Genomic DNA, 27500 nt, shown 5'->3' with positions numbered 1-27500 from the left:
TCACATACACACAAATCCAATCTGAGTGACACAACCGACCCAGAAAAACAATCTTTTCAACTTTAAAGTTTGTTCGAGTCCTTTATGGCAATAATGAAAACATGGACTGGTGCAGGTGTGTAAATTCCCAATTTTGTGTTCAGTTTTAAAGGGTTTATTAATTTATCCAGAAATCAACAGTGAATGTTTTTCTCTTTTTCAGTGTTGTTGCTTTATTAATATTCCCTATAATTTTATATGTATGAATCATATGCAATCTAAAGGACTGTGGTTATTTATATTATCATTATTATATTAGTAGATAGCATGTGCCACCTTCCTTGATATTTTTAAAGCAGCATAAAGTGAGATTTTGTCCAATACTGTATATACACCGATCGATCAACCACAACATTAAAAGCACCTGTCTAATATAGTGTAGGTCCCCCTCGTGCCACCAAATCAGCACCAACCCGCATCTCAGAACAGCATTCAGAGATGATATTCTTCTCACCACAATTGTACAGAGCGGTTATCTGAGTTACCACAGACTTTCAGTTCAAACCAGTCTGGCCATTCTCTGTTGACCTCTCACATCAACAAGAAGTTTCCATCCACAGAACTGCCCCTCACTGGCTGTTTTTGGTTTTTGGCACCATTCTGAGTAAATTCTAGAGACTGTTGTGTGTGAAAATCCCAGAAATACTCAAACCAGCCCGTCTGACACCAACAATCATCCATGCGATTATCTAATCAGCCAATCGTGTGGCAGCAGTGCATAAAATCATGCAGATACGGGTCAGGAGCTTCAGTTAATGTTCACATCAACCATCAGAATGGGGAAAAATGTGATCTCAGTGATTTGGAGTATGGCATGATTGTTGGTGCAAATTACACAACAGAAGATAATCTATAAAACAAACTCCAGCAAATAGGCAGAATAAACACAAAGAATGTGTAGATTCATCCACATAACTGTCCCGAAGGTGTGTTCCTCCCCAAAACGAACTCCAGCCTCTAGTGGAACCAGCACACACATACACACACACACACACACACACACAATATATATATATATATATATATATAAAGGCCATTCAGTTTCCTCGGACAGTCAAACGAATGTTCAGTGAGCCGGCCCATTCGACTGCTACATGAGTGCAACAAATGACCCAATCACTCCAATATTCTGCAAGAAATACTCCACAAAACAAACTCAATACCAACAGGAGGTATAAACACAAAGAATGTGTAGATTCATCCACACAGCTGTCCCGAAGGAGTGCTGCTACACAAAACAAACTCCGGCCGCTAGGCAGAACCAACACAAAAAGAAAAAAAAAAGGCGCTCGGTTTCCTCGGACAATCAAGTGAATGTTCAGTGAGTCAGGTCCACTCAACTGCATCGAGAGCATCACACAATAACTCACTCCATTGACTTTATGAAGGACATCGCTTGCTGTGGGCGTGTAAATGTCTTACGGCCATCCTTAGTATCTATTCTCAGTTTGACCGGGAACATCAGTGCAAAAGCAAACTTCCGTTGATGTAAAAGTTTCTTGCATTCCTTGAATCGTTTCTCTCTTGTTGAATGTCTGGGAACAAGAAAATGCTGTGGTTCTTCCAAGAAAGCCTTCCTTTATTCCTCGCCTCGCGTAACACGAGATCTTTATCGGATGATCTCAGAAATTTGGCCAGAATTGATCAGGGCCTGTCTCCCTTAGCGGATCGCCGAGCCGGAACCCTGTGAGCTCGCTCGATTTCCAGCTTATGGCCTGCTATGTCGAGCAGATTCGGGAAGAGCTTGTCTAGGAATTTCATCATATGTCGGCCTTCTTCATGCTCAGGAATTCCAACATATTCTGACCCTCTGTTCCCTCAGGAATTCTAATGATACGGACATTATTCTGCCGGCTATGGTTCTCCATGTCCTCCAACTTCTCCCAGATGAGCTCCAAATCCACCTTGGTCACTAGCGGATTAGCAGATAATTCCCTCTCTGATGACTCCAGATAATCGATCCATTTCTCGACATCCCCCACTCTTGTAACCACATCAGTGAACATCGCTTTCATGGAAGTGATTGATCGACGTGTCACAGCAAGATCCTCCAAGTCAGCAACGACCTTCACCAGCATTGCTGTCATGTTCAACAGTTGACGCTGAATCTCTCCCGCTGCACCGTCCAAACGGAGTCCCCGGTCTGCGGCCCTGTCCGGGGTATCAGCTTGAGCACCTAAGTGTCTTTTAATCTCTCCAAATATTCTTTGTCATATTGAATTCATAGAACAATTATGAAACAGTGTATTGAACCTCACCTGTTTATGACACAAAAAGTAATAAAAACTAGCAAAGTGCGCAGAGCTCGCTGTTCACGCGTCCGACTCTCGCATAGCATCACGTTACACACCCCGAAAATGAGTATATTTCAAGAGATCTTCATCTTGGTCAGCAACATAAATAATCAGTTTGATAATAAAACTTGACAAATGATGTTGCTTTCATCTGTAAAACAATATAAAGTTGCACAGTGCTGATTAATGTTGGGAAGTTTATCAGCTCACATTAGAAACACACACATAACTGCAGATGTACATTTACTCTGTATTTTCGGTTCATTTGGTTGTGATATAACACTTTTACATTGTTAATATACAACTTCTTATTTTAATTATATTGATCTATCTGTTAATGAACCATTACTGAACTCCTGATGAAGAATTATATTAATGACACAGTGGCCACACATTGTTTTCATATTAAACCGTTTAAATATTATTATTATTCTATTATTTACATGTGCTGTTCTTGTTCTTATTGTTGCATAATCCCAGTGAACTGAATGGAAAGTGACACATTTACTGTTGGAAGACTGCATGTAAAGTTTCCATGTTCAGATCATTCATGACTGCTCAAATATATCAGAGATTATTTAACAGAGACAGGCCACTTCTATTAAAATAAATGGGAGAAATCAGAACGCCCAATATGGAGTCTAAAAGTGCAATATCAGAAGGATATTTGCAAATGTCCATCATTAATAAAGTGTTTATATGAAGTCGGTCCACTGTTGGTGATGTTTGGGACGCTCTCGGAAGGTTATTTCCAGTCATGACTGTGCAGCTCATATCTACTTGAAGGGGGAAAGACCGAAATCTCAATAACGATTGATCAAGATGATGATCAAAGAACATATTTCAAATCTGACAACACTGGAATAATAAATGGTGCTTCTTTATCTCAGATTATGCACAACACACATAATGTTGCCGGTCTGTATAGCTAATGCACATGCACGTTCTCGAGTTGATTGACAGGTGATGTCTGTATCTAAAAGGTGATTGGCTCTTTGAACTGTAAGGCGGGACTTCCTGTCTACATCTGTTGACCGTTACAAGTTCTCCCATTCATTGTAATAGAAGTGGCCCGTCTCTGCTACATCAGCTCTGTTAATATGACATTAATAATCAATCTGTGTGAATTAACGAGGATGTGTGAAACTGGACAAACTCATTAACTTCCAATCACAGCTGCTTTTACACCTTCTTCCTCCACACACAGTCAATGACAGAAACACGCGTGTATGAGAAAGTGATGATTTGTTCATGTTTATTTAACGGTAAATCTCACATCATTCACTCGTGTGGAAAAATCTGTTTACAGTTTAGCTGATAATGCTTACAATACAGTCACTTTATTCATTTTATTACTTTTACAAAAAAGAAAAATGGGGAAAATGTTTTTCTCTTCCTGAAATGCAGCTGATGAATAAACAGAATCACAGAATAGAAAACATGTTTCAATAAACTATAAACGCACGTCAAAGAAAGAGTTTGTGTGTTCAGTGTTCCTGCAGAAATAAACCGATAATCACAAACACACAATTAAACACAATCTGTTTCCCAGCTGATATGAGCTCGTATTTACACACACACGGAAGTCTCACAATCATGTGTGTAAATGTGACCGCTTGTGTGTGAAAGAGAAAAATGACAAATCAAAAACCAGTCACAAAAAATAAGAAAAATCAGGCACCCTCTCAGAGTTATTTCCATGTTTAAATCAGTCGTTTCAATTCATCGACTGAAAAAAAGCGTTTCGCTTGAAAACTGCACAACTGAAGTCGCAGTTCATCAGCAGAAACACAAACACACACATGACGGACAAATTCAAACAAACTAAAATACATGTTGTGTATCTTTACAATCCTCATGAGACAATTCAGAAATAAACTCAAGAATAAAGAAGCTTTAACAGCCAACGTCCGCTTCAATGATGCGCTCATTCACTACTTTAAAAAATGGGTTTGTGTTGTTGTGTATCAGTGTGTGTGTGTGTGTGTGTTGTGTATCAGTCTCTCGAAGTGTTCAGTGACGGACGGGTTTTTGTCGTCCCAAGCAGAACACACAGATGAATGGCGTGATAAAGACGGTTGTTACGTCTCCTCACTCGTCTGATCCGGCCGAGCGTTTCTGTGTTCTCTTGCGTGGAGATTGTCTGGGAGACGCTTTATCTGACGGACACAAAACACACACAATCAACATCTGTATGTGTGAACTACATTACTAAACACTTCACTGGATACACACTTTTACATGTTAAAGTACAAAACTTTTATTCGCACAATAAAGATCAGTAGGAAAGAGACGGTAGAATATAGTTTGAAACCGAAGAAACTCACCTCGCCGACTCGCCACTGAAGACACGAGAACACAGAGAAATAAAGAAAAGAGCAGAATGAGTGAACCAGCAGCAACACACACACGCACGCGCACACACGCGCGCACACACACACACACGATTGATTTCTCATCAGTATTTCTAGACTGAAGAGTAACAGACCGATACAGAGAGGAACACAAATAAAAGTAATGCATCAAACTCTTTGAATCATGAATGAATGTTACGGATGATGCCGATTGGCTGTCGGAGCGGAGTCAGTGATTGGCTGATACTCACTGATCTGGTTGAGTGTTTCCTGTGGGATCCAGCTCATGTCCACATCATTGTGGTTTGATGTTCCCATCTCCACTTTAACTGCTGGTCTCCTCCTCTATAAACACACAATAAAACATTTGATAATGTTTAATAGCATTTAATGCATCATAACCATTAAAGGGATAGTTCACCCAAACATGAACACATTCTCATCATTTACTCCCAGATGTGTGTGACTTTCTTTCTTCTGCAGAACACAAATGAAGATTTTTAGAAGAATATTTCAGCTTACAATGCAAGTGAATGGTGACTAGAACTTTGAAGCTCCAAAAAGCACAAAGGCAGTATAAAAGTAATCCATGTGACTCCAGTGGTTTAATCCATGTCTTCTGAAGACCTACAGAGCTGAAATATTCGTCTAAAAATCTTCATTTGTGTTCTGCAGAAGAAAGAAAGTCATAAACATCTGGGATGACATGAGGGTGAGGAAATGATGATGGAATTTTCATTTTGGGTGAACTATCCCTTTAATAAAATGTTTGTAAATAGTTACAGTGTTATCAATAAATCACAGATGTGTTGGTCATGGGGAGTTATTTTCTCAACACACCCCTTTTAGACAAATGAATGTCCGTGATCTTTTCCTGGTGTTTTTGATTACTGGAAATTGAATTTTTACAATCGTTTTAATTCACACAAATTGGCTAATGAATCATTTAGACCAATTTGTGAAGCATTTTGTCTAATTAAGTGGAAGGCACTGAGAAATATTTGCTCATGTTTTATTCGACACTTGAAATATTTTAGAAAGCTTTAAAGACTTTTCCAAACCTGGAAAACACAATTATAAAATTCCCTGATATTTCCAGGTTTTCCATGACTGTAAACCCTGAAACTAGAATTCTGATATTCTGCATTGATCAGACAGAAGTTAATTTGGAATGCCCAATTCCCACTACTTAGTAAGTCCTCGTGGTGGCGCGGTTACTCACCTCAATCCGGGTGGCGGAGGACAAGTCTCAGTTGCCTCCACTTCTGAGACCGTCAATCCGCGCATCTTATCATGTGACTCATTGTGCATGACACCGCGGAGACTCACAGCATGTGGAGACTCATGCTACTCTCCACGATCCACACACAACTTACCACACGCCCCATTGAGAGCGAGAACCACTAATCACGACCACGAGGAGGTTACCCCATGTGACTCTACCCTCCCTAGCAACCAGGCCAATTTGGTTGCTTAGGAGACCTGACTGGAGTCACTCAGCACACCCTGGATTCAAACTCACGACTCCAGGGGTGGTAGTCAGCATCTTTACTCGCTGAGATACCCAGACCCTCTGTGTGTGCACTTCTTATGTTATAGTGTGTGTACGTGTTGTTTCTCACCTTGCGTGACTCGAGCAGCTGATGTAGACCAACCACAACCAGCAGACCGAGACCAGACAAAAACACATACAGGAAGATCCTGAACAAACAGACAAACAAGTCGATCAATAAAACACTGCTCACTGCGACTATTGGTACAGTTTTTAACTAGTCATTTCTTTGTTTATTTGATGTTATATTGTACATCAGTATTATTTTTAGGGGCCAAGCACTGAAAGTGCATAGGCACCTAATGCATTTGTTAGTCTTATTCTTCCACCATTGAAGTCTATAGCAGCCCATAGAACCGTACAAGTCGAATAATACCCAATTTTACAATGTCGGCCATTTTGAATTTAGACATAAAACGCTGTATTTTACAGATGCATTGGCGTACCATTACAAACCTTGGTATGCATCATCAGCACTACGCCCTGAGTGTACCTATAAAGTTTGGGGCCAGCGCCACCTTGTGATCAAAAGTTATAATGAAATGTTTAAAAATGCTTATGTTTGATTCTTTTCGCCTATCGGTCACAACGCTTTGCCATATTTTGATTAAACTTTGTGTGTCATAATGACCCCCCTGACCTCATCATGTAAATTTGGTGTCTGCGCCACCTATTGGTCAGAAGTTCTATTTAACTGTATTTAAATTTAAGCAAATCCACCCATGTTTTTTCATAGCACTTTTCTTAAAGTCATATCAGTGATGTCCAGTGTGACTTCTGTAGATGCTGTTGGTGTGCTTGCAGCTATATTTATTACGGTTACTGGTACCTTTTTTATTTTATTACTGGTGTGTGTATTGATACTTTGGCAATATTGTATATAAACACAATCACGCCAAAATTAAACTATTGACTAGAGTCCAGCTCCACCTACTGATCACACTGAAATCAACTCAAGTGAGCAGAACTTCATGAGACAACATCTTACGTCTCTCCGTCGAGTCCGTCCTCTCTCTCAGTGATCGTGACCGTCTGATTAAACACAGCGTCCTGAAACACGTTTCCCTGAAGCACACCAGAAAACACACCATCAAATGAAGAACAGACATGGAGTGAGGAGCAAACACAAACATGACCTCTGAACTTCACGGATGGAAACTGAGGAATATACTAGCATACACATTACTAAACTACTACATTGCATTGTGGGATACAGTATTCAGGACGTGTGTTCAGATGAGTACGGTGTCACTCACGCTGTTGTCTTTATAGTTAAGGTTGATGACGAGACCGAAGGGTCGTCCGCCCATGGGTTCAGCCGGGATGAAGGAATACTCAAATGTGGCCTGACGCTGTGGAGGAACCACCGTCCCGAGCTGAAGAGCCGTGAAGTTCTGAATGTAGAACTGGAAGTCCTGTGGGTAACGGAACGAAGCGTCCAGAGACTCCACGACGAAATTCTCCGAGCCTTTATTAGTGAAACCCAGCAGGAACTTCACGATGTTGTTCGCAGGAAAATCTGAAACAGACAGTCTCAAAGCATCATGTGCTGAGTCTTGATCCCGATATATCGTTTTCACAGGTTAATCGGTGCAGATAGTTGCTTTTTGGAACTATTGGATATCGGTAAAAATCTATGTCTATAGTTGCTGATCGTTTTTTCATCATTTCAAAATTCAAAATAAGAGTCCTTTGAGTTTTGGGCTTGTTTATATTTAAAAGTCTCACTTTATGCACCAAATCTTCACTTCTTCTGGTTATTATTGGGATTTTATTCATTATGGACTCTTTGTCTTTGCCCGCCATAGTAAAGAAAGACATTCTATTAATCTATTTTAAAAACTATCGGCTGATAAATAGTTTATCGGCAAAATCTACGATCAATCCACCTCTAATACAGAGTTCCCAATTTAATCCCGATTCACAAGCTCTTGATATCGATTCATATGGTGCATTTCTGTTACAATGTCCATCTCTCTCAGCTAATGCTCTTAATTATAAATAAACCTTCTAGATACGATTAAAAAAATATCAATTTTACAATTATCAATTTATCATTAGTTTTTCAGCAATTTGGTCACACTTTAGCTTATGAAAAATGTTCAAATTCAGTCCATTCCATCAATTAATGTCTTGAAATTATATATATATATATATATATATATATGTATTGATTACTTGCATCATTTGTACTATTTAGAATATTTACATTGATATGTAGAACACGTGCTAAATCCGTACTGTCTCTTTAAGACTAGCGGCATCATCCAGTAAGCGTATATAATCAGAAAATACGTGTGTAATTTCTTTAGCGCATCCATGTGTGATTAGAATTAAATGTTTATTTTTTGGGTTGTTTTTAATGGAGGTCGACCAACATATCGGTTTTACCAATTAATCTGTGTTGGTTGATATCGGAACTATCGGTTATTGGAAAAAAACAACAACACTGATTGTTGCCGATAGTTTTTGATGCTCCTCTGTGGCCAAAACCCTTAATCTGATGAATATACAGGCTATAAAAAGCTTACTTTGTTAAATATTTACATAAATAGGATTGTAACGGAGCCAAATCACTGTCATCATCACTGTTTATGGACTAAATCACGATTATTATTGCAAAATATTATTTATTTTTAAAGACACATATGAAGCATAGACATTGTTGAACGTTTATTTATGAAACATTTATTAATTGAGTTCATGTTGATTTTGACTGATAGTGTTGCTAGTGAAAACAGACACTTGACAAGCAAACTCTTCTATTGACGATGTTAATTACTGCTTATACAGTATTTATTAGCCCATGTGACAATGTTTACTTTATAGTATTTTTATTGTAATACATTGTAGATGATTGTAAGAGTGCATGTTTTGTTTGGAAGCACAGACATTTCAAAATAAGAGTCCTGAGTGTATTTTGGGCTTGTTTATAGTTTAAACTCCCGTGTTATGCACCAAATCTTCATTTATTTCTGGTTATTATTGGGGGATTTTCAAACGAAGATCATCAGAAAATCTAATAAAAAGCATTATTTTTAAATTAGAACTTGGTTGATATGCATGTGGAAATGTTTATTTTGTATCTTATTACTTTTGAGTAAACGAACGTTTTCATTTGATACATTTCTATTTTGTTTTATATAATTTAAGGCAATGTGAAGCACATTGAGCTGTACTGTATGAAAGGTGCTATACAAATAACATTTATTATTATTATTGTACAAAAACATAATTTCCATTAGAAAACATATACAGTATATATAAAAACAAACAAACAAACAATGAAGACCTTTATAATCCTAAAAAATATGCTTAATTTTCTTTATACAATATATAATGTCTTGTCATATTTATTTGATTCTTGTGGTGAAATATGAACTGTAGATGTACCTTCTCCTTTGACGAAGAGGATGGTTGTGTCAGCGTTTGGTGAAGCCTTCATCTCTCCCACCAGACCTTCATCCTCCTCTTCTTCTTTCTCTTCAGTCTGACAACACGAACATCATCAGTACTCAAAAGTAATCCACTACAAATTACTTACAAGTAATCAGATTACTTTACCAAGTAATCCATCGAGAAGTAATCACTTATTACTAATAATTACTTTTAAGATACGGTCTAAAACATGCTCCATAAATTCAAAATAATGTCTTCATTTCCTCGTTTCTCTCTTAATGACTCGTTAGTGGACGAACACTTTTCAGTGGACACAGACACGTAAACAATCCATAATTCTACATAATAATAGCATTTAAGATATGTGCAACCCAATCAATTCACTTCATTGGAAGACTAGAATTTAAACTGTAATTATTGCACTACCTCCGATTACAGCAACTCATCTGTAATCAGATTACACTGTCAATAATCAGCGAATTGATCCACATCAGGTCAGACGAGGTCAGTTTAGTTCTCTTACTAGTTCAGTGTTTTCATCATCTTCCACTTCTGCTTCATCATCCTCATCGATGACATCATCAGCCGCATCTTCATCCACCGCCTCCTCATCCTCAGTCGCATCCTGTGCAGCCACCACCGGACCTGAGCACACACACACACATTCATGTGTTTGATTTCAAATAACAATTAAAACTGTTAAACGGAGGGCAACTATTTTAAACATTGTGCTGTAATGCAACAGAATTACTGTGTAATAATGAAAGTGACATATTGATAGTTTGAATACTCTGTGTCATTTTATAACCTGCCAAACAATATTTAAGTGATACCATGGCACTTTACAAATCACAATATACATATACTATTGCATTTAAAACGGTCCTCCAAGGGACTTCAGAGAACACTATGGTATTACCAGGGTAAATGTCCAAAAACATGATAATACTATAGTACTTTATTGTTAAAAAAAAAAACAAAGTCAAAATGAAAGTGCAGTTAATGTGATGTGCATCAGAGTCAATATAATGAAAGTAACATATTGCTGTTCAAATGTGCAGAACGGGAATGTAATCACAGTTATAATGTATAAATGTGTTATAAACGTCATATAGCAACAGTTTGACTGAATCTCAGTTGCAGCTATAAAGGACACGTCACACACATGGACACGGACTCTAATGTGATTCAAAGAGTTACAGCGACTCATAAAGACACTGTCACATTATTGATGAGTTAATATGCGATTATTATCGATGATTGATCAGATATCAGTGAATATAATGATAGTTTGTGAATTTGCGGCCTTATCAACCACACGATAATTAAAACTCACCTTTCATCAGCAGCGCCGCGGGAAACGCCAGTAACAGCAGCAGCAGCAGTTTATGCAGCGATTTCATCTTTTCAGTGAGACTATAATAAGACGATAATGAGAATAAATGAGATAGAATGAGAGAAACGCGTCTGAACAAACTCCACACTGACGAACACCTGCACTGCGCCTGCGCGTCATCAGGGACTGACGTCACACGCAAAGAGACACGTGTCGCCATAGAAATAAAAGAAACGCTAGAATGGTAATTAGGTGTCTGCAGTGGGAGGGGCCTGTAAGTGCACAGGTACGGGGAGCTTTAAAAATAAATATTGAATTTTAACTCGTTTTAATACTACGAACATTAAAGATAGTCAGTATCAGTATTCAAGTGTAAATTATTCGCTGCTGAAACAATACATAGACGCCACTGTCACGTGATACGTGTTACTTTTCTCAGCGCTGGTCAGGATGGACAATCAAAGTCGCTTGTGATTACATTTTAATTCCATCATTTAGCTGAGATTTCCAGATTTCCATTTACAGCTCAGGTATGAATCCTTGAAATGAAAACATATAAATATATGTATACATTTCAATCTGCTGAGGTACTCTCTGGGCCTCCACGCGCCCCCTGTGGGACGTTTAGTTTCTGTTCATCGAAAAGCTGGAAACTGATGCCACTCAATGCGCGTCACTCACTGTCACACTGCGACTGCGCGTCATCCGGGACACTGCCGACGTCATACACACAGAGACACGTATACTTCTTTCAAAAATAATTTTTTGCCTAATTTGAAGATTTACGCGTTTCAATTTCATTACAAAATTCCATCAACTTAAATTTGGTATTTTTTATTTTATTTTTATTTTTCCTTATTTATTTTGTTAAAGATTACTCTTGATGGAAGTTTATGAAATTAAAATGCGTATATCTTAAAAATAAAAATGTGTGTACGCATGTATAATTTTTAAACCACTTTTAGAACGAATGTAATTAAATTAATTAATTATAATTTATTAATATTCATTCTAATATCATAAATAGGTTAAAAACAACAGTGAATCAAACACAACTGCTGGACAAAGCCTTTTATTTCCATAATTGTGAAACACTACAAGTTAATTAATGTTAACAAAGACAGTGATGAGGGTAAACAAAAGTGAAGATTTTCAGAGAATTTTATTGTGAAGTAAATAAATGTCAGAATACTTCAAAGAAAAATGTGACGACTTCAATAATACTCCCGTTGAATACAACAAACCCAAAAGCCAAACTTCTGCACTTTAAATGATCCGTCTTCTCTGACAGCAACATCTCTCTCAAATCCTGCTGAAAACGAGCTTTTACTTCATCTGGTTTCATGCATTTCTCACATCCTGTACATCACCTGCTCTCAGAGGTTTTCTGAGGAACACACAGATTTGGACTATATGCATCAGTGCAATCAGAGGAAATATGATAAAGATGTTCCACTGAGATGTTACAGACCATATTTACAGTCCTGTCACCACACGCAGTTAGTTTATGTGCTAAAAGATGAATTAATAAGTACAACAGTCACTTTAGATAACATGATCTCATTTATTTCTCAGAATGGACTGACTGAAGGAATAATGGAGTTATTTTTATTGACATACAATGATATGACTGGATGAAATCATGACACTCTGTTGTTCACCCTGATTAAACATACAGATGAAGGTTTTGCTGACCTGTTAACATGCCCTCCAATAAATCAATCAAACTAGTGTGACTAGTAACAGATAACACAGAAACACCTCATTGCTCTCTAACACAAATGCTGCTTACACCAGTTTCACTAACATTATTGAAAAGAGCTCAGTTTCTACATACAGATGATATTTCATGATGTTCAAAATCATTTAGTGATGTGTGATGTCATAAACCAACATGAACTTGATTTGTAACTCCAGCTGTTATCAAGACACACAGATATCAACTCTCGGCATACAAAATGCAACAGTGGTGACAATTAACAAACATACTTTTACATAAATAAGTAAGAGCTGAACATTAAAATACAAGTAACTTAGACTACAACAAAAACAACGTCAATATAAACCAGTACATCGAAGTAATTTCTTCATGCCGCAGTGCATGCTGGGAACATAGCTGTACATTTCAACAACAGTAGATAGTATGTAATTTGACAGCTATATGCTGTTAAAATACAGTTGTATACTGTAGCTGTAAAAACAGTATCTAGCTGTTAATTTCAGCAACAGCAAGACACCGTTAATTTTACAGTAACATGCTAGCAACCCTGCTGCCAGTTCTTTACTGTTTTTTTGACGGGAAAATCTTTAAGAGTGTTCCAACATGACACGTGACAGTCTTTGAACTAATAATTAAAGCTTTGTTGCTTGACATCATTTAACTCATTAAACGGCTCATTATCTCCTCTTGAAATACAATTATTCCAGATAACTTTCATGATTAAGCTGCATTTTTCTACCAGCCAATGAGCATCAGACTGTCATGTTAGTCTGACTTCCCACTTGTTAGACAACTGACTTCTGACCTGCACAAAACCCATGACATCACTTCCTCCTACTAAACCCTTGCGTGAACATCTCTCTCACGTCACGTTCTTTGCATCCTCTCTGATGTCAGAAGTCAAATTAATTTTAGTGATAGAAGCTAAAGGATGATAAACTAGTTTACTGTGTGAAAACACGTGTTTGTGAGAAGCAGGTGTGAGTGATGTAATAATCTACTGCGATTGGAAACATTCCACATTACTGGCAGGAAGCATGCCGGATTTTCCCGTATGCTGACCAGTGCCGAACATCCATCCTTCATCAATGTGCTGAGCATTTATGATCACGTCACAGTCACGGAACGAAACCTCGTTGTGATCTTGAGCAGCGTAATCATACAGCGCTCGATACACCCTCAGTGAGACACACACAACACACAGTTATTACACATGAGATAAAAACAGCAGCCTTCATTAACACAACTACACTGCACACTTCACTACAGGAGATCCTACAACTCACAAACCATCACAACACTCTGCACTACATCAGCACCAAAGTCTCAAAACTAGTCAATTAAAGTCATCTGTATTCAAGTTGTGGATGAAGCTATCTGTGACATGCTGAGGACCTTTTTAACAACTATATATTAGGGTTGTTGATTTAACGCATTAATTATGTATGATTAATTCTATAAAAAAATAACACATTAATAGAATGAGCCTAAAGCAATTAATCATGTCCCCAGACCATAATGGACCCTTTTCACAGACCTGTTATGACGCGCTTCAGCCTTCTTTAACAACGTAAACTTTTTTATATTTCCAATTTTTACCCTTTGAACTCTGAAGGTGTTTTTAAATGTACCCTGTTTCAGTAGCATACCCAAAATTAAAGGCTTATAACTCGACAAAAATAAACAAGGAGGGTCAAGTGTTTGGTATCATTGTAAAGAAAACTTAAAAAAAAGTTAATGATATAGATTATGATACATTCTGAGACTCTCAACCTAAGTAACTGCTGAAAAATCACAAAGAAATTGAGCCAAAAATTTCTTTATTTTCTGATTTGACATGATATATCTCTGGGTGTAAATAAGGTGGCTCTGAAAAACTGCTTTTGTTTTGTTGCCAATCATGTCAACTCTATCTGAGAACATTTCTGTGTTTACACGAAAAAGCAATCAAAAGTTATAACATTACAAAAATAATTTATCATAGTGTCTAAAACATCTCCAAACAAATAAAACATAATAATTGTACATAAGAACTAATTACACATGCAAACACAACAATGACTAAAGGTTTGCATAGCATGCAGACATGATTTTAGCAATGAGATTTCACAGAATGAGTTTCATTCTGTGTCATTTGAGTCATCATTGTGTCTGAATTCTCAAATCCGAATTCGCAAATCCATCGAGTTCTCAAATCTGAACGCAGGGATCTCAAGACATGTTTTTCACAGTATTAAACTACATTTAACTTGACACAGCAACCTAAAAACTGTATGTTTATGATGCGACACGACCAAACACAAGCACACACACACACACTCACACTCACACACACACATGCACACACACACTCACACACTCACACACAGACACACACTCACACACACACACACACTCACACCCATGCACACACAGACACACTCACTCACACACACACAGATAGACAAACACACACAAACTCACACACACACTCTCACACAGACACACACTCACACACATTCACACACACATGCACACACACACACGCACACTCACACACACACACACAGACAGACAAACACACACAAACTCACACACACACACACACAGACACACACACACTCACACAGACACACACACACACACACACACACACACACACACACACACACTCACACACACTCACACAGACACACTCACACTCACTCACACTCACACACACACACTTTCGAGCAGCAGATTTCAATGGTGTAAATAGGAAGCGTTGCACTTTATTGAATGTAATGTCTTTTAATGTTAATAAAAGTTATTATAAATGGTTTATCTATGGTTTACACTGAAGAAATTATGTGAGTTATTTTCTGAAATATCAGCAAAATAAGTTTAAACTTGGTTCAGTGAGCCTGTGTGATCATGTCAGATATGTAACAGGTTGATGAATAGCAGGGGCGTAGTTTCCAGAGGGGATGGGGGGAGGCAACCCCCCCAGTAATCAAAACAAGCAAGTACAACCCCCCAATATTTATACCATGATCAATGGAAACATGTAAATTATTCACACTGTAACCCCCCCAATGTTCAAGCCAAATCTACACCCTTGATGAAAACACATCCTCACATGTATAACACACTTCTAAAGCCTAAGAAATGTGATATATACAAATAAAAACTACCACTAGACATGCAATATGTGTCTTTACTGCTTAAATTATTAACCCACGTACAATAAATAATAATATTCTTAATTCAGTATGATCATATTCCATATCAAAACTTAATAACAGCTGTTTCGATTGAACAATATTATTTACTGCATTCAAAATAAATGCAAAGACATAATTTGTATTAATTTATCCTTTCACAAACAGTAGTTCATGTTCTGCGGTGGTGGAGACGGGATCTGTTCCTCCCGTTATATCGTATATGAGGATCTTGATCAGATCAAATCATTGTTAGATCATATTTGACCTCATATCTGTCACATCGACAGCACTTTGGAAATTAAAAACAGCCCTTTGCAATCAGAGTTTACATAATTTCTTCGTAAAAAAAAGTTTATATCAACCAACGATTAAATTGTGTCTAATAGAGCATACACGGTAACAATGGGTGACCCGTGAATTATCATCATTTATGTAAAATCCTAAATTTATCCTGATGATCTGGTAATCTCCAATAATCTGTGGGAAACGGGGTGTTCAAACCCCACAAACATCACTTTTTGGGCAGTTTCAGCGCACATAGACAGCAGTTCTTTTGTGGGCAACAAAAGAAACCGGAAGTGGCTGGCGGATCGTTTGTTTGTAAACAGTATCTTCTTCTATAAATCAGTAGACTACAAGTTTAGCATTGAACAGCATAACATAGCGATCCCAAATATATTCTGTGAGCTGACACTAGTGAGGAGACAGAAGGCCGTTCTTTTTGAATGGATGTCTATGGAGGAGATGCTTCCCGACGGTAAATAAACTGCTTTTGTGGGGAAACAGCACATAATTTAATGAATACACCACCTGTTCGTCAATCCACAACATGTTTTACACTAAACGATCCGTTTGGAGTGAACTATGTGTGGAGTTTACTACGATAGAATTGCTGTTTTATAAGGGAAGTAGCGGACGATTTTGCGACAGGTAGGTGTCAGTTTACGGCTCTCTCCATTCATTTGTGTGGTATCGGCAAACGGTGACTGATTGTCGTAACACGCTAGTTGACCGTTACGCTCTCCCCTGCGGGAAAAACGGGATATTATATTCGCTATCGAAGATCTCTGGTAATTTATGCACATATTTCCCATCATGCACCGCTTTGAATCACAGAAACGACAAAAAAGATTCAAATATCACGTTCAGTGGGATTTGTTCAGTTGAAATGGAATCATATTCATATTAAAATAAGAAAAATACAACATATTAGAGAAGAAAATGATGTTACAAGTTTACTACCGTTGACGGCACTTATGTCAAAAGTACGATATATAAATATTTTGAATGACAGATGTTATCACAGGCTGGTACGAAGGCGGTGGGTTCGTCACAATTGATTGCTACAGTCAGTTACAGAATTCCTTGTTTCTTCTCTCCCTTCTCCCACCACCGAACTTGACCAGCCTTTTAATGTTTTAATTTACAACATATTAGCCCATCATCACCGAACTTCTGTTCTTTGCCACTGTTGTCTTTGTATACCGTTTTTAATTTATTATATCTAAAGCTGCTATGAAAAATATGCACTATACTATATACAAATAACACATTTAAATATATTTGCAATGAAGGGAGGAGGCAAAGTAATGTTCTAAAAACAAATACTACAATAAAAAAATATTTTATTCATAAATATATTCATTCACATAAACTTCAAAGAACTTTTTTTTATTTGTCATTTAAGAGTCCAAAAACTGATCCTTGAAATATTTTTGGACAACAGTTGAGTAGCTTTGATGTTCAGTAGTTCACTCATCTCTATGACATCACACTACAGCAGGAATAAAGTACTGAAGAGACACGTCTTCATGTAGAAAAATCAGGTGAAGAATCCTTTTGTGAACGATATCTGAGCAAAAGAAAACACAAATGCATTTTCATCATATACTCTAGGCTTTGATGTAGTCTGGAAAGGGAGTATGATGTATATATATTATCTGTGTGATGTTATATTGTGATATATGTGATCTGGTGATGTTCTTACTACACATGGCTCTGCTGGGGTTGACCTGTTGACCCGTGAGGAACTGCTGTAGTTTTCTGATGTCCACACGAGCTTCAGCCACGAGTTCAGTGTCTCTGCTCTGACTGGCGTTCTGTGAGCCATCATCACCTGACAGACGAACAACACACAATCACAAATATCCTCATAAATATGTCTCATGACATACAAGCACCTGAATACATGAATGACATGTACAGAATTGTGTTGTTGTCTCACCCCAAGGAGGATTGCCCAACGCTTTAAAGTGTGTTGTGACAGAAACCAGATCGGTCTCGATCTTTAGATTCATTTCACCGTTCAGGTTGGCTTCTAACACCTGAAACACACAAACAAACAGAGAACACGCAGTATAATAAATATACTGATAGTGATTCACTGATAACATACACTACACAACACTGATGAAACACTTCATACACTACGTAACACTGAGTGCATTTACATGCACATTCTTACACTGATTATACTTAATAAACTGACGAAGTGTGTGGTCATGTAAATGGCCACAATGCAGAAAACAAAAACAGAAAGAAATTACAGGGTGAGACTCTAAAACATCTTCAGTGCAAAACACACACACCCACTCAAACACACACACAAACAAAAACACACACACATGCACACACAAACAAAAACACACTCTTACACACACACACACACACACACACAAACAAACAAAAACACACACACATGCACACAAAAACACACTCTTACACACACACACACACACACACACACACACACACACACTCTTACACACACACACTCTTACACACAAACAAAAACACACACACACACTATTACACACACAAACAAAAACACACTCTTACACACACACAAACAAAAACACACTCTTACACACACACACAAACAAAAACACACTCTTACACACAAACAAAAACACAAACACACCACACACACACACACACAAACAAAAACACACTCTTACACACAAACACACACAAACAAAAACACACTCTTACACACAAACAAAAACACACAAACAAACACCACACACACACACACACAAACAAAAACACTCTTACACACACACAAACAAAAACACACTCTTACACACAAACACACACAAACAAAAACACTCTTACACACAAACAAAAACACACAAACAAACACCACACACACACACACACAAAAACACTCTTACACACACACAAACAAAAACACACTCTTACACACAAACACACACAAACAAAAACACACTCTTACACACAAACAAAAACACACTCTTACACACAAACACACACAAACAAAAACACACTCTTACACACAAACAAAAACACACTCTTACACACAAACAAAAACACACTCTTACACACAAACACACACAAACAAAAACACACTCTTACACACAAACACACACAAACAAAAACACACTCTTACACACAAACAAAAACACACAAACAAACACCACACACACACACACAAACAAAAACACACTCTTACACACACACACACACACACACACAAACAAAAACACACACACATGCACACAAAAACACACTCTTACACACACACACACACACACACACTCTTACACACACACACTCTTACACACAAACAAAAACACACACACACACTATTACACACACAAACAAAAACACACTCTTACACACACACAAACAAAAACACACTCTTACACACACACACAAACAAAAACACACTCTTACACACAAACAAAAACACAAACACACCACACACACACACACACAAACAAAAACACACTCTTACACACACAAACACACACAAACAAAAACACACTCTTACACACAAACAAAAACACACAAACAAACACCACACACACACACACAAACAAAAACACTCTTACACACACACAAACAAAAACACACTCTTACACACAAACACACACAAACAAAAACACTCTTACACACAAACAAAAACACACAAACAAACACCACACACACACACACAAAAACACTCTTACACACACACAAACAAAAACACACTCTTACACACAAACACACACAAACAAAAACACACTCTTACACACAAACAAAAACACACTCTTACACACAAACACACACAAACAAAAACACACTCTTACACACAAACAAAAACACACTCTTACACACAAACACACACAAACAAAAACACACTCTTACACACAAACAAAAACACACTCTTACACACAAACACACACAAACAAAAACACACTCTTACACACAAACACACACAAACAAAAACACACTCTTACACACAAACAAAAACACACAAACAAACACCACACACACACACACACAAACAAAAACACACTCTTACACACAAACAAAAACACACTTACACACAAAAACACACTCTTACACACACTCTCACACACACAAACAAAAACACACTCTTACACACAAACAAAAACACACTTACACATACAAACACACACAAACAAAAACACACTCTTACACACACATGCATACGCACATAAACATGCACATACACACACACAAACAAAAACACACAAACAAACAAAAACACACCCACGCACAAACACACTCTTACACACGCACATAAACATGCACATACACACACACACTCTCTTACACACACACACGCAAACACACACACTCTTACATTCACACACATGCAAACACACACTCTCTTACACACACACACGCAAACACTCTTACAGACATACTCGCAATCACACACTCTCTTACACACAAACACATATACACACTCATACACACACTCACACACATAAATAAAAGTGTCTCCCATGGTGCGCAAAAAGGTACATGGCATCATAACTACACACTGCCACAGATGAATGAATGAACACATTACATCACTCTTTACTGTTCTTACTGTTTGTATTGTTTACTGTTTTTTATGCATTTATTGTTGTTCATTACTGCTGTTCATCTCACTGAATTGAAAACTTTTGCAAATTAAATTATTATTATAGAAAGTTAGAAATTGCAAAATATTTACTCTGATTCTTCTGTTTTATACTCTAATTGAATTTTCAGAATTTTGCAGTTCATTTCTGTTTCTTGATGTTCATTTTCTTGACATTATTATGCATTTACTTTGAGTTATTACATTTTTATGTTGAAATAAATGATTGGTATAAAAATGCTAATTCTGTGTCTTTGTAACACCATGGTCAGGTTTGATTGCAAGCATAATGACAATAACTGCAAAAACTGACACTTCAAATCCATTTAAAATGCTAAACTTTGACAAATAATAATAGTTTGATAATGTGTAAATATATATCTTGTGATAAAATATAAAATTAGGTTACAATAAGTCATCAGACTACACAGTATGCGTCTACAGTCATCTACTGGCTGTTACTGGCATGACATGTTTTCAAGTCATGTTATTTATATTTTGTTCACCGGATGTAGGCATTCTGCCTCCAATTTGTGTCACATTCTCATATTTTCTTCATGTTTCAACTTATAGAAATGTAGGTTCTTACTGTACTAAAGTGTCATAAACACCGATCATAATATATACTACATAACATCAGGGTCAGATATGATTATTTGTAATGAGTTATATTTCTTAATAGCCATTTTTGTAGCGCATTTTATAAAGTGGATTTGATAGACATGAGAGACAAATGATCAATACTGTATTAAACAACACAAGTTTAAAACAGAAGAGTCGATTTTATTATTATTCATCAAATATTGAATTGTTCTGATTATTCACTCTTAACCAACAATACGACTGATTGAAGTCTCATGAGGCGTTTAATGATGCGTTCATGTCCGTCAGAAATCGTAAAGATGATGTGATGTGCAAGTGATGTTACTCAGAAAGAACGAACCTGTTTTACAGTTTCATATCTTTCTCTCTTTTCCACATACTAGCGAACGGACAAAGCTTTTTTAGAACAATGCAACAAAATGAAGAGCAAAGCCGCTCATTAGGCATGTAATTAATGTTTAATCTATTTTATCATATAATAATAAACCTGCATAAACCTGATGAATGAGTCTTAGTTTGATCGTTATTCTTCATGAAGTACTTCCTCAAGTAAATCAGAATTATCACCAATAATAATATGCTTCCGCCATGATTCTTAAATCAACACGCCCCTAACTCAGAAAGACGGAGCTCCAAGAAAATACAGAGTTTCCCTATTCGTAATGTGTGCATAACTCATATACAGTGCTGGGTAGTAACGGATTACATGTAATCTGAATTATGCAAGAAAGGGATCATGCTCTCAAGAATAAGATGGGACATGAGCAGTAGCGGTTCTAGCTTGTATGGCGCCTTGGGCGAAACCCACTTCAACATGCCCCCAAAGTTGTTAATTGGGGGGGCGGGGGTCTGTGTGGGTGCCTAGTGCCGCCCCCCTGGGCAACTGCCCATGTTACCCATGCCTAAATCCACCACTGGACATGAGAGACGTTTATTTACCACACTAAAGAAATAAGGTTGTAAAAGAGCTCAGAAAGTCAAAAGCAACATTGTTCATTAAGACAGAAATCTGGCAGAATTTAAAGAAACTGATATCTAATACCATAAATAAAACATTAAATATAGAGGAGAATCTGACCCAAAGCAGCAACAGCATTTAATAATTATTTTATTGATTCTACAAAATCTCTGAAATTCCCTAATCACATTATTGAGTCACTCCCCTAAATACTGATGTTCCCATTCTGACTTTTAGAGAAGTGACCAAAGTACATATGATTATTTCCTCTCTCAACTGTTCAAGGGCAAAGGAGGTATATGGGATGGATACAGTATATATCAAAACCCATTCCTCCTCTTTCAAACATTGTTAATTGGTCCATTAATGAAGGAGTGTTTCTAAGTGCTTGGAAGTCTCAATAATTATACCAGTGTTCAAATCAGGTGAACACACGGTTATTAGTAATTACAGACCCATTAGTATCCTTCCGGCAGTATCAAACATGGATCTCTGAACAGATAATGTCACATATAAATAGTACTTCATTCTCATTGCATCATTCCACAGAAACTGCTAATTGTTTTCTTCTGGAAAATATTAAAGGTAAACTGGACAAGGGAGGTGTGGAAGGAGCTGTCTACCTGGATTTAAAGAAAGCCTTTGATACAGTTAATCATGAGGTTCTAATTAACAAGTTATCAAAGTTAAATTCTTCACCTAATGTAATGAAATGGATAAAATCATACCTACAGAATACAGTGTGTTCGGGTAGACATAAAGCCTCACAAATGGCTGATAATTTCATTGGCGTACCTCAAGGTTCAACATTGGGTCCTTTGTTATTTAGTTTGTATTTTTATTTTATAAATTTTTTCTCCCCAATTTGGAATGCCCAATTCCCAATGCGCTCTAAGTCCTCGTGGTGGTGTAGTGACTCGCCTCAATCCAGGTGGCGGAGGACGAATCTCAGTTGCCTCCGTGTCTGAGACCGTCAATCCACGCATCTTATCACGTGACTTTTTGAGCGTGTTACCACGGAGACATAGCACGTGGAGGCTTCACGCTATTCTCCACGGCATCCACGCACAACTCACCACACGCCCCACCGAGAGCGAGAACCACATTATAGCGACCACGAGGAGGTTACCCCATGTGACTCTACCCTCCCTAGCAACCGGGCCAATTTGGTTGCTTAGGAGACCTGGCTGGAGTCACTCAGCACACCCTGGATTCAAACTCACGACTCCAGGAGTGATAGTCAGCGTCAGTACTCACTAAGATACCCAGACCCCCCCATTATTTAGTTTGTATATTAATGCCCTGCCTGAAGTTTGTCCAGCTATTGTAAATCGTCAGATGTATGCTAATGATACGGTCATATATTCACATTAAACAAGAAGCAAGCCACAGAATAATTATCAGCTTCAATGGTTAATATCTCTAATTGGTTAACAAACTCATGTTTACAGCTTAATGTCAGCAAAACTGTATGTATGTTTTTTATAAAGTCTGCAAATAGAGATCCAGAGCCAGATGTGCTATTAGCAGGGAGAAGACTATCAGTAGTGCATGAGTATACATATTTAGGCATAATAATAGATTCACAACTATTCCAAACACAAGTTAAAAAAGTTGTGAACAGAATCAAATTCACTGGCAAATTTGAGACACATTAGGAACAATTTAACTGTTGTACATCAGTGCCATGATTCTCTCACACATGAACTCTTACCAGCTGGACCACATTACAATCAGTAGAAAGACTCAAATTCATATCATCATTGTAACATTTGAACTAAATATGATATCTTAAACTGGGGAAATATGATCAGATCTGCAGATATTGTACCTGTGTGTAAGTAGTGCATGGTCTAGCCCCACCTCCGCTCAATGAGTTCATTAAACACAAAACTCATTAACTAGAGTAAAAGACTGTATAGAAACAGTGCTTTAACACTATACCCACAGAACTAAGAAACATCACATCTTTCAGCTCTTTTTCTAAATCTATAAAACAGTTATTAGATAATGTTGTCATAACCTGGAGTCAACTCTCTACGATCATGTTGGAGAAAGAATCATCATTGGCTAGTAAACTTTTGTTTTTACTCGCCAGACATTTGACGACATGTAAGCATAATGTAACTAAAAAATATATTACGCAAACTGAGAGAGGGGGCTCTTCATATATAGTCATGCAATATATATTGTAATTTTTTACAAATATTTTGCTTTATGATTAAAATCACATTTTAGCTTTTTAAAAATGTAAAAATTTAACATTCTATCAATTTATATGATGTCATGAAATTGCATTTTTAATAATGATACAAGCTGTTGTCACTGAAATTTCATACACATTTTCAACAAAACAAATCACAAGGTAGAAACCTAATAATGAAAATTAGGGACTGTGAAATTTGGCTGACAGTTAATTGTCAAACAAATAATTGTGATTATGATGATGAATTGTCTGTTTTAGGTGTTTCACGAATATGATGATTAATTACCATACAAACTCACTATGCACACAACAAAGTCATTTATACAAATTTAGCTTGGGTCATATAATAAAATAAGAGTATATGATTTCCTTTTCAGGCTTCAAAAACGTATGAATGACAGTCAAATATAAAAGTATAACATTTAAAATCATTAAAATAATATTTTAATTATCAAAATATGTCTGAATAACTAAAATATCTCTCTTATTTGTCCGATTTATTTTTGATCCATTGAACTTTTTCAATGTTTAGTTTTCTTTTGCTGCTTTTGTAACCCAGCCAACCTGTATAGCTATTATATTATATTATATTAATCAAATATAAATATATTATATTTATATTAATATTATAATATATTTACATTATATATATTATATTAACATTATATTTACATTATATTATATTAATATTATATTCTATTTACATATATTAATATTATATTAACATTATATTATATTTATATTATATTAATATTCTATTTACATTATATTATATTTATATTACATAATATTATATTTACATTATATTTATATTATATTACATTTATATTTACATTACATTATATTTATATTACATTTATATTATATTAATATTATATTAACATTATATTTATATTCTATTTACATTATATTCTATTTATATTACATTATATTATATATACATTTGATATTGTATTTATATTATATTTACATTATATTATATTTATATTACATAATATTATATTTACATTATATTTATATTACATAATATTATATTTACATTATATTTATATTACATTTATATTTACATTACATTATATTTATATTACATTTATATTAATATTATATTAACATATTATATTTATATTCTATTTACATTATATTATATTTATATTACATTGACATTAAATATGAATATTATATTAACATATTATGTATATTATATTAACATTATATTATATTTATATTATATATTAATATTATATTATATTTATATTACATTATATTCTATTTACATTATATTAATATTATATTTATATTATATTAATATATATTATATTTACATTATATTATATTTATATTACATTATATTCTATTTACATTATATATTAATATATTATATTTATATTATATTATATTTACATTATTAATATTATATTATATTTACATTATATATGAATATTATATTAACATTATATTATATTTATACTCTATTTACATTATCTTATATTTATATCACATTATATTATATTAACATTATATTTATATTCTATTTACATTATATTCTATTTATATTTACATTATATTTATATTATATATATATTATATTTACATTATATATTAATATTATATTATATTATATTTATATTATATTATATTTACATTATATTAATATTATATTTACATTATATTATATTTATATTATATATATATTATTTTATATTTACATTATATTAATATTATATTCTATTTACATTATATTAATATTATATTCTATTTACATTATATTATATTAATATATATTATATTTACGTTATATTATATTTATATTACATTATATTCTATTTACATTATATTTATATGATATTTATATTATATTTACATTATATTATATTTATATTATATTATATTTATATTATATACATATTATATTTACATTATATTGACATTATATATTAATATTATATTAACATTATATTTATACTCTACATTATCTTATATTTATATTACATTATATTATATTAACATTATATTAATATTATATTTATAGTCTATTTACATTATATTATATTTATATTTACATTATATTTATATTAAATTTACATTATATATTAATATTATATTATATTTACATTATTTTATATTAATATATATTATATTTACATTATATTAATATTATGTTTACATTATATTACATTTATATTATATTATGCAATAGTAAAATATTTCTGCCTTAAATTCTTTACTTTCACACATTATTTTAAGGTTCTCTGATTAACTCACAAGCCCTTATTTCTCGTGAAGGAAGACTTTAAGATTCTGTTTCTTGCATTTTATCATCTCCACAGAAACAGAGCAGGGCATCTGTCTCACTGCGTGAATAAACCCACAATGACCACGGACATTTACATGGCCGTTAAGTGAAGCTGGAGCACTTTGTGTTCACAAAATTAATACATTTATACCTTGTTTATATTTTCGTGGGAGTTTGGCACAAACCTCTGTAGATGGCGTGCACATCAGAGCGCTTGAGAAGTGGTTCATCTTCACACACACACTCAAGAGAGCTGCTCGTGACGTCTGCGGTGCAGTTCCCTAAGATGCTCGGAGCTCAACTGAATGAGACACAAGTGCTTTTTCCTGCACGCTCATGAGACAGCATGCAGGGAAACACGAGGCTGAATCCAGCTTCTTAAGCAACCGCTTTTTATTCAGTAAAAGGGCCTCGGTGCTTCGACACTACACAACTCTATCACTGGCGAATGAAGTGTTAATATTCACTTGCCAGTGGATAATAACAGATGTTTTTTGGTCACATAGTGCGAAATTTACTCGCAATGTAGAGGGCTGCCTGGAGTACTGGCTGGGCTATTGTGTTGTATGTTTGTGCTGACATGTATGTGTGTTGTATGTTTTCTGTGCCATCACTGCCCGGGACTGCAGATGAAAATGAGCCTGTACGGTTATATCTGGCACATTACATGATGGACATAAGTGCT

At 35.5% G+C, this 27500-nt stretch overlaps 2 protein-coding genes across 2 annotated transcripts in view; both read right to left on the bottom strand.

Moving 5' to 3' along the window:
- Positions 1-3571: 3571 nt before the first annotated feature.
- On the bottom strand, positions 3572-11163 carry ssr1 (signal sequence receptor, alpha). Its single transcript, XM_051682587.1, has 8 exons — positions 10975-11163; positions 10162-10283; positions 9633-9729; positions 7496-7758; positions 7228-7304; positions 6310-6388; positions 4939-5032; positions 3572-4492 (listed from the first exon to the last, which is right to left on the bottom strand). The coding sequence occupies exons 1-8, from the start codon at positions 11039-11041 to the stop codon at positions 4425-4427; spliced, it is 867 nt and encodes a 288-aa protein (XP_051538547.1). The 5' UTR covers positions 11042-11163; the 3' UTR covers positions 3572-4424.
- A 6357-nt stretch (positions 11164-17520) lies between these two features.
- The window catches only part of LOC127431928 (checkpoint protein HUS1-like), a 12159-nt gene continuing 2179 nt past the window's right edge, over positions 17521-27500 (bottom strand). Inside the window, exons 6-8 of the mRNA XM_051682588.1 lie at positions 18101-18200; positions 17864-17992; positions 17521-17728 (exon numbers count right to left, since the gene is read on the bottom strand). Coding sequence (XP_051538548.1) covers positions 17646-17728; positions 17864-17992; positions 18101-18200 — 312 coding nt within the window. The 3' untranslated portion in view covers positions 17521-17645. The remainder of the gene's footprint in view (positions 17729-17863; positions 17993-18100; positions 18201-27500) is intronic.

The sequence above is a fragment of the Myxocyprinus asiaticus genome, chromosome 41, assembly GCF_019703515.2.
Source record: "Myxocyprinus asiaticus isolate MX2 ecotype Aquarium Trade chromosome 41, UBuf_Myxa_2, whole genome shotgun sequence".
Classification (NCBI taxonomy): Eukaryota; Metazoa; Chordata; class Actinopteri; order Cypriniformes; family Catostomidae; genus Myxocyprinus; species Myxocyprinus asiaticus.
Note: the sequence above shows the minus strand (reverse complement) of the source record. Positions and strands in the feature narration are given on the sequence as shown.